The 14,062-nt window shown below is 45.5% G+C and overlaps 1 protein-coding gene and 1 long non-coding RNA gene across 2 annotated transcripts in view; both read left to right on the top strand.

The window, feature by feature from the left end:
• Positions 1 to 14,062, top strand: part of LOC309523514 — a 293,380-nt gene that overhangs the window by 35,372 nt on the left and 243,946 nt on the right. The window lies entirely within an intron of this gene.
• On the top strand, positions 5,415 to 13,058 carry PGRMC1 (progesterone receptor membrane component 1). Its single transcript, XM_082208059.1, has 3 exons — positions 5,415 to 5,909; positions 10,193 to 10,348; positions 11,369 to 13,058. Exons 1-3 carry the CDS (start codon positions 5,573 to 5,575, stop codon positions 11,530 to 11,532), a joined length of 657 nt encoding a protein of 218 aa, XP_082064185.1. The 5' UTR covers positions 5,415 to 5,572; the 3' UTR covers positions 11,533 to 13,058.

The raw sequence follows: 14,062 nt of genomic DNA on the forward strand, positions 1-14,062 counted from the left end.
TATTTTCACAATAATTTATTTTAGTACAGTTGCTTTTTTACTGGATCTTCTCAGTAGGTACCAGAATAAATATAGGTTTTTTTAAAAAAGATTACTATTATTACTTTGCGCCCTGTGCGGGGGAACTGCCCACACTGCCCTAAATGTGGCGTTGCATGTGGCTTCAAGGTCCAAGTGCTGGCGAGATCTCATGAGAAGTCCACAAAATCTCGCTGGAACTTGGAAGCCATTGTTCCTTCTCCTTGTTTCTCTAGTGGCAGTAGCAGGAGACCAGTAGTAGGGGACATTCACCCTGCATGGGATAAGTGAGAAGTAGCATCAACAGCAAGATCTCAGGCAAGCTCTGAGAGCTCTCACTGGTAGCTGCCACCAGTGATTTTCCAATGGTGGTGGCAGGCCCACCCTCCTCCTGCGGGATTCTGCTGCCCAAGGGATGTGCCCATGTGTGGTCTGTCTCATGTGCGGTCCAGCCTTGGGCTTCATGGACTACTTTCTTATGGAGCTATGTTTGTAGCAAGTGGGTTCTTAGCAAAATAAAAATAAAAAAAAATTGCAATGTAGGGCCCCTATATTGATTATTCCAGAGCTCCTCCAACCTGCTTATTGAGCATTCAATCCCAATTTGCTTACACAAAGCTTATGCAGTTAGCCTATGTCCAGGATGGAGAATGTGGGGGGAATTAATAGGATGCTTTGAGTCTTGTTTAACTCGATGGGACTTCCTCCTAGGGGATGGTGTGCATGTGTAGATCAATCAGTCAGTCAAACTTATTGTATACAGCCATGGGTCTTCACAACACCACAGGGCTAAAAGCAAGACATTCATCTAGAATCAGGCAACATATATGTAAAATTCCACAGCATAAAATTTTGAAATCACAATGCATTAACACAACTGAAGCAAGGTTTCTTAGCTGCCAGAGCAAATTTGGCTACCAGATGTGTAATTTGTATGTATTTATCGTCTAAGAGTTCAACAATCACTTCCTTAGGGGATTAATCTGAGAGGGGATTAATCTGAAAACAACAACTCTGGTCATCGTATATAATGGGCAAATCAACAAATAGTGCATGATGTCCTCAACCTAGTTACATCCATAGGTGCATTTCTGGTCCTATTTCCAAAGTTTCTCCCCCTCCAAGCATGCTGAAGCCATCTGCTGAAACCTAAGTTCAACAAAAGCCCTGCATAACTGTGGAAAAGGAAGCGTCTCCAGATAAGGGGGCCGTGAGTGGTTGTCCTTGATTTGAGAGTATCAAGCAGAGCAATGAGCAGTGATAAGGGGTGCTCTGTCTTGGCTGGCGCCATGGTTGCCTGCCAGGGATTGTGTTATGTCCTTGGGTATCTGCAGAAGGGAAGATGGCAGGTACCTCAGGGAAGCTGGCTTCAAGCACTAGACCTGTTGGCAGTTCAATGCTGTGCTATAAAGATGTCTGCTAAAGTGATATGATCCCTTGCAAGACAACCACAGTGCCTGGAGACAGTCAGGTCTTGCATCCACAGCAGTGACCAGAGGAGAAATGACTGCTGGGAGGAACGCAGAGAGAAGAAATGCAATGGTGCATCTGCAGTAGCACAACTGGATGCCTTCATCTGCTCCAGCTGCAACAAAACAAGTCTCTCATGTAGTGCCATTGCTGTGGGTGGGGTTGGGGGCTCCTAGCCGGGGGTCTTTGCCCTGGGTGAAACCTCCAGATTGGCACCACTGAAGTTCCCAGCCTGTGTGTGTGTGTGCGTGCGCGCGCGCAAATGCATGTTCATGGGCCTTTGACCCAAGGGACATAAAACCTAGTTTAACTCCTGCTCTCCTGTATTGGCACATACCCCATGCACATTTGCCTACACACACACAGGCTGGAAGCCTCAATGGAGGCTTCACCCAGGGCAAGAAACCTGGCAAGCTAACCCCCTGCCCTGCCCCCAGCCCCATAGCTATGCACTGCGCACTGCAGCAGTCGCTGTAACTCTCCAATAGTTTGACTTCACCCCCAAAGGCCCACTCCTCCATTATCTCCCAAGACGAAGGGATGCCAACCAAACCATCAAACAAATGGGATTTCAATGGTAAGTAATCCTAGATTTTTAAACATATGTACTTGTTCATGAGGGACACGGGTGGCACTGTGGGTTAAACCACAGAGCCTAGGACTTGCCGATCAGAAGGTCGGCAGTTTGAATCCCCGTGACGGGGTGAGCTCCCGTTGCTCGGTCCCAGCTCCTGCCAATCTAGCAGTTCAAAGCACCTCAATCTGCAAGTAGATAAATAGGTACCGCTCCGGCGAGAAGGTAAACAGCATTTCCGTGCGCTGCTCTGGTTCGCCAGAAGTGGCTTAGTCATGCTGGCCACATGACCCGGAAGCTGTACGCCGGCTCCCTCGACTAGTAAAGCAAGATGAGCGCCGCAACCCCAGAGTCGGCCACGACTGGAACTAATGGTCAGGGGTCCCCTTTACCTTTACCTTTTACTTGTTCATGTATATGACTATCTAATGGCCACCTGGACTTAGGAAACTCTTAGCAAATATGACAAGCTTGGTTTATAATAATTTACTTTTAGCCGTTCCTTTTTACACAGTTGACCAAACATGGGTATAAGGTAAAGGTAAAGGTACCCCTGAGTGTTAGGTCCAGTCACAGATGACTCCGGGGTTGCGGCACTCGCTTTATTGGCCGAGGGAGCCAGTGTTTGTCTGCAGACAGCTTCTGGGTCATGTGGCGAACCAGAGCAGCGCACAGAAACGCCGTTTACCTTCCCGCTGGAGCGGTACCTATTTATCTACTTGCACTTTGACATGCTTTCAAACTGCTAGGTGGACAGGAGCTGGGACCGAACAACGGGAGCTCACCCCATCACAGGGATTCGAACCACTGACCTTCTGATCAGCAAGCCCTACGCTCTGTGGTTTAGACCACAACACCACCCACGTCCCTCAAACATGGGCGTAGTAAACATACTCAACTAACTGAGGCTCTGCCTCTCCCCCCCCCCAAGATAAATCCTAGCTACACCCATGTGCCTGGATTTAACTAGCATCCTTCTATGTCCAATTTTATTCAAAGAAAGCAAAACTAGGTTATCAGCAGTGCTTTTTTCCTTAAAAAAATGTTTAGGGGACAGCAGTCACGAAATTAAAAGATGCCTGCTTCTTGGGAGAAAAGCAATGACAAACCTAGACAGCATCTTAAAAAACAGAGACATCACCCTGCCAGCAAAGATCTGTATAGTTAAAGCCATGGTTTTCCCAGTAGTCATCATCATCATCACTTTTAATTTGTATACCGTCTTTCTATCTTACAATACCCAAGGCAGTTTACAAGCTGAAGAAACAAAGAATCTACACCTAATAACAATCTAATGCAATACAAAAATGTAATAACAAAACATAACTTTAAAACAAGCAACCTACATCAAATAAAGTAACATTCAACAACCATTAGACTAGTATAGAAAATATTAAATATTAGCATATAAAAATTAAACAGAAATACACTATTAACAATTGCAATAAAATAATTTCTAAACTACAATCAATAAAACAACAGCAAGCCACAGTGCATAAAATAATACAATACAAACTGAGAAGCAGAGACTGGAGGGTGGGGCAAGGCAGGTGGAAGGAAGCCTTGCCTGATAGAGTCTCTCCCCTCACCACTTAAGGACTTAAAAGCTTTCTTCCTATTTGAAAGGGATATCTACACAGTAACAAACCCAAGTACTGTATTAAAAAAAGTATTTTTTAAAAAAAAGTATTTAAAAAAGTATTTAAAAAGTGATGTATGGACATGAGATCTGGACCATCAAGAAGGCTGATCGCCGAAGAATTGATGCTTTTGAATTATGGTGCTAGAGGAGACTCTTGAGAGTCCCATGGACTGCAAGAAGATCAAACCTCTCCATTCTGAAGGAAATCAGCCCTGAGTGCTCACTCAGTGGCATCGCAATGGGGTGGGGGTGGCTGGGGTGGTTGCGCCCTGGGTGCCATGTCAGGGGGGTGACAAGAAGGCACCCCGTGGGGGTTCGCCCCGCCATGGCATCACGAGCAACCATTGCACCGCTGCAGGTGTATGTGGAGGATATCCCATTTGCAGCTGCAGCTGCGAGCAGAGGACATAGTGCTTTGCTGCCGGCACTGCTTGAGTCTGTATGGATGGCAGTGGGATCCCTCCATTGCCACTACAGCCACATGTAGAGGATCCTCCGTTCGCGGCTGCAGCCATGAGCAGAGGATCCCGGCACTGTCCGTATGGCGCTGGAGTGGCGCTGGGGGCAAACCGCTATGTACAGTGCATGTGCAGCATCGCTACATACAGTGCATGCGTTGTACATAGCAAGGCTGCACATGCGGCCTACGTAGCGACGCCCCTCCCCAGGTGTCACGATGCCTTTGTTCGCCCCTGTGCTCACTGAAAGGACAGATCCTGAAGCTGAGGCTCCAATACTTTGGCCACCTCATGAGAAGAGAAGCCTCCCTGGAAAAGACCCTAATGTTGGGAAAGATTGAGGGCACAAGGAGAAGGGAATGACAGAGGACGAGATGGCTGGACAGTGTTCTCGAAGCTACCAGCATGAGTTTGACCAAACTGCAGGAGGCAGTGGAAGACTGGAGTGCCTGGCGTGCTCTGGTCCATGGGGTCACGAAGAGTTGGACACCACTAAATGACTAAACAACAACATTTTCCTACTTATGTTGAAATACTGCCCCTCAATGAGGCCAAACTTCGATTTACAAAATGTTTAGGGGTATGCATACCCCCCCCCCATGGTCCTGCCAGAAAAAAGCACTGGTTATCAGTATACTGTATAATGGAATGAGCACTTCACACTTTGCAAAACATGGGATGCCATATCAGGAATGCAATTGTTGATATAAAAATTAAGTAAGAATGGTGCCAATATATATATATATATGCTTGCTTTAATCCACTTTTAATAGGAATTGCCTGTGAAAGGGCATATTGTAATTGTAATCCTATGCCTTATGCATAGGAGCACAGGTGTATTTGGCCTCCCAATTAAATATTTGAGGACCCCAGGCTCCCACAAAATTAAAGGGCGCTACCATTCAATGGAGTGCGTGCACTGCGTCATGTGATCAATTACGCGGGGGGGGGGTGTATGTGTGTGCAAATATTCAATTCAAGTCGGCACTCCTGGCCTGATGTAATTGTTGGATAAGCCAGAGAAGTTTTTTTTTTTTTTGTCACTGTTTGATCGAAGCAATTTGTTCTACAACCTGAGTTGCATAGGGATCGGGTCCCTCTTTCCTCTCCCGCCCACCTGCGAACACTTTTCCGAAGCGCGGCGGCGCTTCAGTCTCCACCCCATCTCCGGCTGCGCACCTCCCACCTCTCCGTACATTGGATCCCAGCTCATCCTGCGCCCGCCCCGGCTCCACCTCCTCTTCCTCTTTATATTCGCTCGCCTGGCCTGTTCCGAGTCCTGTTCCTTTGGATTCTTGCCTTGGATCTTTCTAAGCCAGGAGCTACCCCAGGAGCTAACCGAGAGACCACCGAGAGACCACTGTCTACAGATCCCGGACACCCACGGAGAGCGCAAAAGTACCAGCCAGGATGACTCAAGACGAGGCGGCGGCGGCGGCAGCGGCGGGCAACGAGAACGTAGAGGCCGATGACCCGGGTCTGCTTATGGCGATCCTGAGCTCCCCGCTCAACCTGATGCTGCTGGGCCTTTGCTGCTACCTGCTCTACAAGATAATCCGGGGGGATCGGTCCCAGCCCATCCAGAAAAAAGACGACGAAGACGGGCCGCCGCTGCCCAAGCTCAAGCGCCGCGACTTCACTCTGGAAGAGCTGCGCCCCTTCGACGGCGTCCAGAACGAGCGTATCCTCATGGCCATTAACGGGAAGGTCTTCGACGTATCCCGCGCCAGGAAGTTTTACGGGCCGGGTATGATATATTTTTGCGCCCTTTACGTCCCTAGTTACAGCGGGGGGGGCGGCGGGCGGGGGAGCGGGGCAGGCAGGCAGAAGTTTGTTGGGGGGGGAGGAGGGTGGTGGCGTGGTGGTTGCGAATTGTGCAATCTTGCATGGCACGCTCCGGGTCAGTCTGCCTGTTGAGTCAGTTTGCTTTACGTCCCGGCAAGGCCACTTTGGGCTAGCGTTGAAAATTGATTCAGTAGAGTCTTTCCAAACAAGCCAGTATTTCTTAATATTGTAAGAGAGGAATTAGTCGCTTGCCGGAAAAAAACCACTTAAACTGCCAAATGTTGCCTGTACGTGTTGGCTGAGAGGTCTACTCTAGAGGTTTGCCCCTGGCGGAGTTGCCTGGCGGGGCTTTTGCTCGCGGGGAAGCGTGTCTCGCTTTGCGGTCGAATTCGGTTTTTAAAAAAAAAAATATATGTAGCTGAGATGATATTTTTGAAGCAGAATGCTGTTGGGTCTAGGTTGAGGTTTGCGAGGCTTGAGTCTGCTTGTGTTTGCACGGAAGAAAGTTCCACAGATTTCGGAGTCGCTTACTCAAGAGGGAATTGGGTAATAGCCAAGCTACAGGGCTGCCATAGACCATGTCTAGACTTACTGAGCAGTTAATATTTGCTCTCGAGTAAGCTTTCGTTGGATCGGGGTATTTGCCTCCGTGCTGATCAGCACTTTATATCAATCTGGAATAACCAGTACAATGGCAGCATTTGTTCATTTCCTCCCAAGAATGTATAATTTAAATCCAGGCTGCTGCTACAAGTTTGCATTTGAAGAATTTATTTTCTCTTTTCACTATCTTAATTCTGAGTTAGGTGTTGTGGTTTGGTGTCGGTGCCTAAAATCCTGACCCATTTGCTAAGTAAAAAACTGCTGCACCTGTAAATAGTGATTAAAATTGGATGATCTCATGCTTTGATGGCACCTCTATAATAATTTTTGGGTCGGCTGTTTCGTTGGAGCTCTATAATGTGTTGCGCCATCTACTTTCTCACTGTGTGTAAATATGAATTAAATAGTTGACCATTTTCCAATTGATCAGCCATCCTGATTAAAACTGTGTGGGAGAGGGATTTAAACCATTGTGACAGGAATGGAGGGAATATTTATGTACTGTTATTACATTGTCATCAACTTACATGGCACTTTAGAGCAGTTTCCCAAACCTGGGTCTCCAGCTGTTTTTGGACTACAGTCCCCATCATTCCTGACCACTGGTCTTGGTAGCCAGGGATGGTGAGAACTGGAGACCCTAAACAGTTGGAGACCCAAGTTTGGGAAACATTGCTTTACAATAGGGGCAAGGAACGTGGAGGCCAAATGCTATTCTTTGTTCCATCCCCTCATTTGAGTGCTTTTGTTGGTTGGAGAACATTATTCAACTGTGATACTGTCTGTCCACCTAGGCCAGTACTGTCTATTCTTGACCTGCAGTGGGCTTTCTGTGCAAAAAGCATGGGGGAGGCCTGGGAGAGGGAAGGTGTGCACACCTGACTTGCGGTAGGAAGCAGTTGTGAAGCTCTGCCCCAGTTGTGATGGGAAATAGAAACTGAGAGATGATAGTGAAGTGGGTGATGTTCAGTCGCTTCTTTGTTTCATTTTAAATTAGCAGCCAAAGCCCTTTAGGACTCCTGAGATTTGTTTGCCATGGTCCCCACATTAAAGTTGTGCCTGAAGCTTAGCACTGGTGTGCTGTTTCACAAAACCAAAATTTGTGTGACTCTGCAAAACGGGTTTCCAGGGCAGTGGAAAGAGAAACACAGAACGTGAGAGGCAGGTAGAAATTTGAAGGAAATCATGTTAGGTACACATATGAAAGGTTAGCATCTGGATTGGTGTCGGGTACAAGAGGTGGGCAGAAGATAGATCAGGCTGTATTAATATCTCTGGGTGATTTGCAGATTGGTATGGAATATCTGCAATTCCATCCAGAGATGTTAATACAGCCTGATCTACCTTCTGCCCACCTGTTGTTGTAGACTGCAACTAAGCTGCAGAAATGGGGGGGGACCCTTATTGGTAAGGAGCAGCCGTTTATTGTGAAAGTATTGTGTGCTCAATTCAGTTCCAGTGTTGGAAACAAATTCCTAGGCTTGGAATGCACTAGGGAGACACCCCGTTCAAGGCACCACCTTGCTTTTTTCATTAATGCTATGTGTGTTGTGTGCCTGGCTCTTCAGTGGTAAATCCAACAAGACTAAAGTCTTCCTCATCTTTAGATTAAAATGCTCAGGTACTGGGAACACTGGGAAGAGGTACACTGAAACAGCCTTTCAGATGTAAGGAGAGACTCTGCCCAGTTCCCTTCCCCCTTGTTTCCCTGCCTAACCAGCCAGTCTTGTTCTGCAGAGGGGATTATACCCCAGGCACTGAAAGAGGGAGGGAGGTGACCACTCTGGCCTATTGTCTTTCTAGCCCCTCTCAATGTGAGCTTTGCTTGGCATGCAATCCCTGTGGTTGCACAAGACCCAGAAGCTTCTCCCCAAACTTTCTCCATTCTCTCTCAACCCAGGTGTTGGGAAAGCCAAAAGGCCAGAGTGTGCAGTCGCAGGATCTATACAGAGCCCTTTGTATAGCTAGCTAAACATATACCATGGCTCTTCCACAACTTTCGTTTTTTATTCAACTGTGGAAGATAGATGGATGATTATGATTAATTGTGGCCCGCTCTTTCTGCAAGAGCCTGGGGCCTAACTAGACTTTTGCAGGCAAATGAATGTTAACAAAATGGCAACAAACTGTTTTGTTGTTGCTGCTGCTGCATGGAAGTAAGAAAGGATTTTATTTCCAAAATAAAAGTTCCAATACAAGCAGCAGGTGTGGGAAGCACCCTCTTAACCTCATCCATACCTCTTCCCCAATCACTTCACCACAAATCGTCCCCCTCCTATTGCTGATTTACAGTGAGGTAGCCATGGGTGTTTTCTCAGAGCTGCATACTTTGGAGTTCCTCCTATTTAATCCTCTCAACAGGCCTGCAAGGTAGGTTAGACTGCCAGAATGTCAACCATAGCTGATTGGAGATCTGAAGTCTCCAGTGAACTCAGATGCAACATGCCGCTGAAGCTTGGAATGGCTTCAAAGTAATCTCCACTCCTACCTTTTTGCTCCTGGTCAGCAAGCACTTTAATCTTTCGCCTGCCAAAACTTTCTATGTCCCTAAATGTTGTTTGGCAAATATTGTTTGGCAACAGTTTCATATGGCCTACTTTTTGCATAGTTTCTTTCTGCTACTCCTTGTTTCTTATTCACAATGTGCTGCCTGTTGTCTGTTGTTGTTGTTTACTTCTTTCTCACCCCCCCACCCCATTCCCTCCCCAAGCATAGATCATACTCTTCTTGAAAGTATCTCAGTAATTCATACCAGGCAGCTTCAGAGCCTGGAATTTATAATTCAATCTTAACGTATGTTTCTAGACCTCATGATGAAAGTGAATCTATGTTGGGGAAATTGAGGGGGATTCCCCCCTCCTCCCAATTTTTTTTTAAACCCACAGATTTTGATTGTACAGAAATTTTAAAATTTATGGTGTTCCAGCAACAGTTCAGAGAAATCAGGGAGTGATGAACTAGGAAAGTTACTGATTTACGCTTTTATTGTCTAAAGTCCATAGAGAAGTCTGCCAGAATTGCATATACAGTGGGTGGGGGTGACCTTGCCCATTATGCCTGTACTAACTCAAGACTTCCCCTAGGAAGACAGATGGGGAGCTGCATTTAATTCTAAGTTTTGGTGCAGACTAGGAATATGGAACCACTGGCCTCCCACAGGTCCCTGACCATCAGCCATTCTGGTTGGAGGGAAAACTGTTTCTACATATTAGCAACACACACACATATATATATTGGCCTATCCTGACCTCTTTTTCTTAATGGCAAGTGCTCCTGCTCAGAAAAAAAGCATATTGGTTCCAGAAATGCATTCTGCCTGTGCAGATAAAATACAGCTGATAGAATTCTACAGGGTGTGTTGTTAATGTGTAGAAACAGTCCAGATCCAGTGATCCCCAGATGGAGATGTCTGGTGCCATCCGGGCACCCAGGAGGCTTCACTTGGTCACAAGTGGTCAAAAGCCAGGTATCTGGGTAACTTCGGACACCTGTTCTAAGTACTCATGTCAAAAGTTTAGAGGCCAAATGGGAGGGGATGTGAGTGCAGGCATTTGGCATGTCATGTGTACTCTGACCTTGTTATCAAGTCCTTATGGTCAGGCAGGTATCAGCATTCTAATATCTCACTCTTTTTCTCTGAAGATGGTCCTTATGGGATTTTTGGTGGAAGGGATGCATCCAGAGGCCTTGCCACCTTCTGCCTGGATAGAGAGATTCTGAAGGAGGGACATGATGATCTTTCTGATCTTGATGCCACCCAGAGAGAGAACCTGAGCGACTGGGAACAACAGTTCGAATGTAAGTATTTCAAATGTTGTTGCCCCAAAACCTTTAATCTTTAACACCCTCCCACGAGATCATATTGGTCAATAACTGATTATGGATTGGGGATTGAACCCATCTCACTTTTTTCCTAAACGAGTTGGCCATTGTTTTCCAGATGAATTTGTTTTACATTAGCATTAACTAAAAACAGTGCTATTAGTACGATTCCATACATAGCACGATTCCAAGCATCTTTAAAAGGTAAAGGTAAAGGTACCCCTGCCCGAACGGGCCAGTCTTGACAGACTCTGGGGTTTGTGCGCCCATCTCACATCTATTGGCCGGGGGCCAGCGCTGTCCGGGGACACTTCCGGGTCACGTGGCCAGCGTGACAACGCTGCTCTGGCGAGCCAGAGCCGCACACGGAACGCCGTTTACCTTCCCGCTGGTAAGCGGTACCTATTTATCTACTTGCCCCCAGGGGTGCTTTCGAACTGCTAGGTGGGCAGGCGCTGGGACCGAGCAGCGGGAGCGCACCCCGCCGCGGGGATTCGAACCGCCGACCTTTCGATTGGCAAGCCCTAGGCGTTGAGGCTTTAGCCCACAGCGCCACCCGCGTCCCAAGCATCTTTACTCAGAAGCAAATCCCTGAAGACAGGTTTGGGGAACCTTTGGCCTTCTGGATGAAGTTGGGACTACAGCGCTCATTCTTGACCCTTGGTTCTGCTGGCTGACGCTAACTGGAGTTTGTGAGTCCTGCATCATCCAGAATGCCACAGGTTGAAGTTGAATGGAATTGGTTCTATTTTAATGCAAACCCATGGAAATTTTCTGCAGGTATTTGCATAAAAACTTGTCAGCTTCTTGGCACACACAATCCAAATTTTCCTGTTGCAGAATCTAAACAGAACGGGTTTCTGTTGACTTCACTATTGGTATCGAGGATGTTCTAACCTTACATTTAAAGCGACACCACAACTGCCTCCCCAAAAAGTGTTGGTACCCAAAGTTTGTGGATGTTTACTAAAGTATTTTTCTTTGGTCTTCATTCAGTTAAATACCACTACGTGGGCAAGCTGCTGAAGGATGGGGAAGAGCACACTGTATATTCAGATGATGAAGAAGGAAAAGCCCAAGAAGGAGGAAAAGCCCAAGAAGAAGGAAAAGCCCAAGAAGAAGAGAAACCCAAGGATGCTCAGGCTCGGAAGGATGATTAGTGGAGAATGATCTTGAAATGGTTATGGGTTTTTTTAAAAATCTTGCATTCCGATTTTCTCTCAGTCTAAACACCAGTTTTGGTTTTAGAAATAGTATGTGAATTATCTTTAATTAAATACATTTACATCTACATTCCTACATAACCTTGCCAAGTCAGCACTAAACTTCTTAAATTAAAGATAATGTGATACAAATCTGGCAATGGGGTTACAACAGAACCCAGTTCTTTGGTAAATAAAGCGGGCAGCCACCCAAGTCTTGATGCTGTGCAGTTTCCATACATTTAATGGTGCTTCCCAAAACACCTCCAGCTTGGTAGATAGCGAATGGCAGGTATTTGTTAAGGTAGAGTTTTTCTCCCTTTCCTGTATTCATGGTGAATCGAAGGGGATCAGAAAGCTTTCCATTCCTTTACAGCAGCAATGTTATATATTTTTTAAAAAAAATCTGACCTCTGTTTATTAACTGCGGCTCCACCGTAACCCATATTCGGGCACATATTCTCAATTTATGTCTACTGCAGGTTGTTTCTGTATGGTTTACTCAGAATCTTGAATACTGTTAATATTTGGGATTAGGGGCTATTATATGGTTTCTTAGTGATGTATTGCTCCAAATATGGGGTATATATAAACATCTGCCTTTGCTGGGTCAACCCAATGGCGAAAGCCCCCGCATCAGATTTCATTAGAACGGTCTGGGAGCAAGCAGGATCCATGAACACTGGACCTGGAGAAAATCCACCAATGCAGCCTCAAACAAATGGTAAAACAACAGCTTCAAAACCTGCAGAAAGACTTGTTTAGGTCTGAGGAATATCTTCCTTGATGTTAGTGTATGTTGTGGAGCCTAGATTAGATAGCCATAGTTCATGTATGGCTTAAAATTTGATTTTGTGAAGCATCCTTAGCTGAGAGGTTCTTTGGAAGCTCACCAGCATACACTGATTACAGTGCTTAAGGATTAGACAACCATTGCTTCAAAGATGCTTGGCTCACCATTACTGTACAGCTGCAGGGTGCTCTCGGCTTCTGTGCCTGTATGAGCTGACTCTGTACCACAGAACCCTTGCAAAGTGCAGAAGACAAAAATGAAATTAGGATTGGCCTTACTATGGGTAAATAGCTTGAAACAACAAGCACACAGACCCATTTAGATAACCCCAACAGTGGGAATGATTGGACTAAGGTTATTGTACCAATGTGTTTTATTTTTTACATGGCTTAGTTTCTTTCCTGCATTCTTTATACAAAGCAATAAGAGGTGTCTCTTTGAATTTCCAGTATGATAAAGAACAAAAGTTCAGCTGCTGCTGGATATTCTCAGTTTCTAATGCAAGATTTTGTTAGATTTTTTTTTTTTTTGTCACTTGTTGGGTGAATTATATCATGACCTACCCCTGGAAGGTTAACTGATAGTACACTAAATGATGTTTAATTGTACCGCTGTGTCTCTTGGGGGGGTGTTTCCAACTCAAGACGCATGCATTTGTTTTCTAAATGGCAAAATAAAATCTTCCTTAAAAGTTGGCGCCTCATTGACTGATTGAAAACTAACAAGCAGTAATTAGCACTCCTGTGTCACAGGAAATGGAAGTGTTTATAATGGAATCTCTCACTTGTGTGCCTTCCAATGCTCCTCATGAAATAAGCAGTGGGTTTCTAATCAGATATTTATTTCAGTCTTCACACATTCAGTAGAGCAAGGCTGAAGCTACTTCACAGCTTTTCAACACAATATAAGAAATTGGGTAAGAACAACCTGTGGAAGGGCAAGTTACATAACTTTCTATAACACATACAACACAAGCCCTCTCTCCAATGTACTGGTTTGTTCACACAACTAAGGTGTTCTTATTCTATTGACAAGAGTCAACTGAAGCCACTAAGCAGAAGATTTTGGGCACCATTGAGTAGCAAAGCATCATTTAAGGAAATATTTTTGAGGCCTAACCACTGGTATCAACACAGATTTAGGCTGGCCCAGGGCAGCAACCAGATCAGTGATAAAATGGTTAATAACAGAAGTAATTGCATACACTCATGGCTAATTCTTTTAAGCACAGTGGTACCTCGGGTTAAGAACTTAATTCATTCTGGAGGTCTGTTCTTAACCTGAGCTACCACTTTAGCTAATGGGGCCTCCTGCTGCTGCCGCACCATTTCTGTTCTCATTCTGAAGCAAAGTTCTTAACCCGAGGTACTATTTCTGGGTTAGTGAGTCTAACCTGAAGCGTATGTAACCTGAGGTACCACTGTACGTGACAACAGCGGCAAAAGTTTTGATTGCTAGCTATTGGAAAAAGAATAGCATTCCAACAAAAAGAATGGCTTGGGAAACCACTGTACTGTATTTTAAGAACTCAACTTTTCAGCCAACAGTATTCCCCCCCCCCAAAAAAAAAAAACCACTTAGGAAAGCAGGAATGATTTTAAATCTCCCCTGAAAATTAAGAAGTTTTCACCCAATTAAAAAATATGTATTCATATCAAGTTTGAACTGCACTTCAACTTTTTCTCCAACATAGCA

This window comes from Podarcis vaucheri, assembly GCF_965113315.1.
Source record: "Podarcis vaucheri genome assembly, chromosome: Z".
In the NCBI taxonomy this organism is placed as follows: domain Eukaryota; kingdom Metazoa; phylum Chordata; class Lepidosauria; order Squamata; family Lacertidae; genus Podarcis; species Podarcis vaucheri.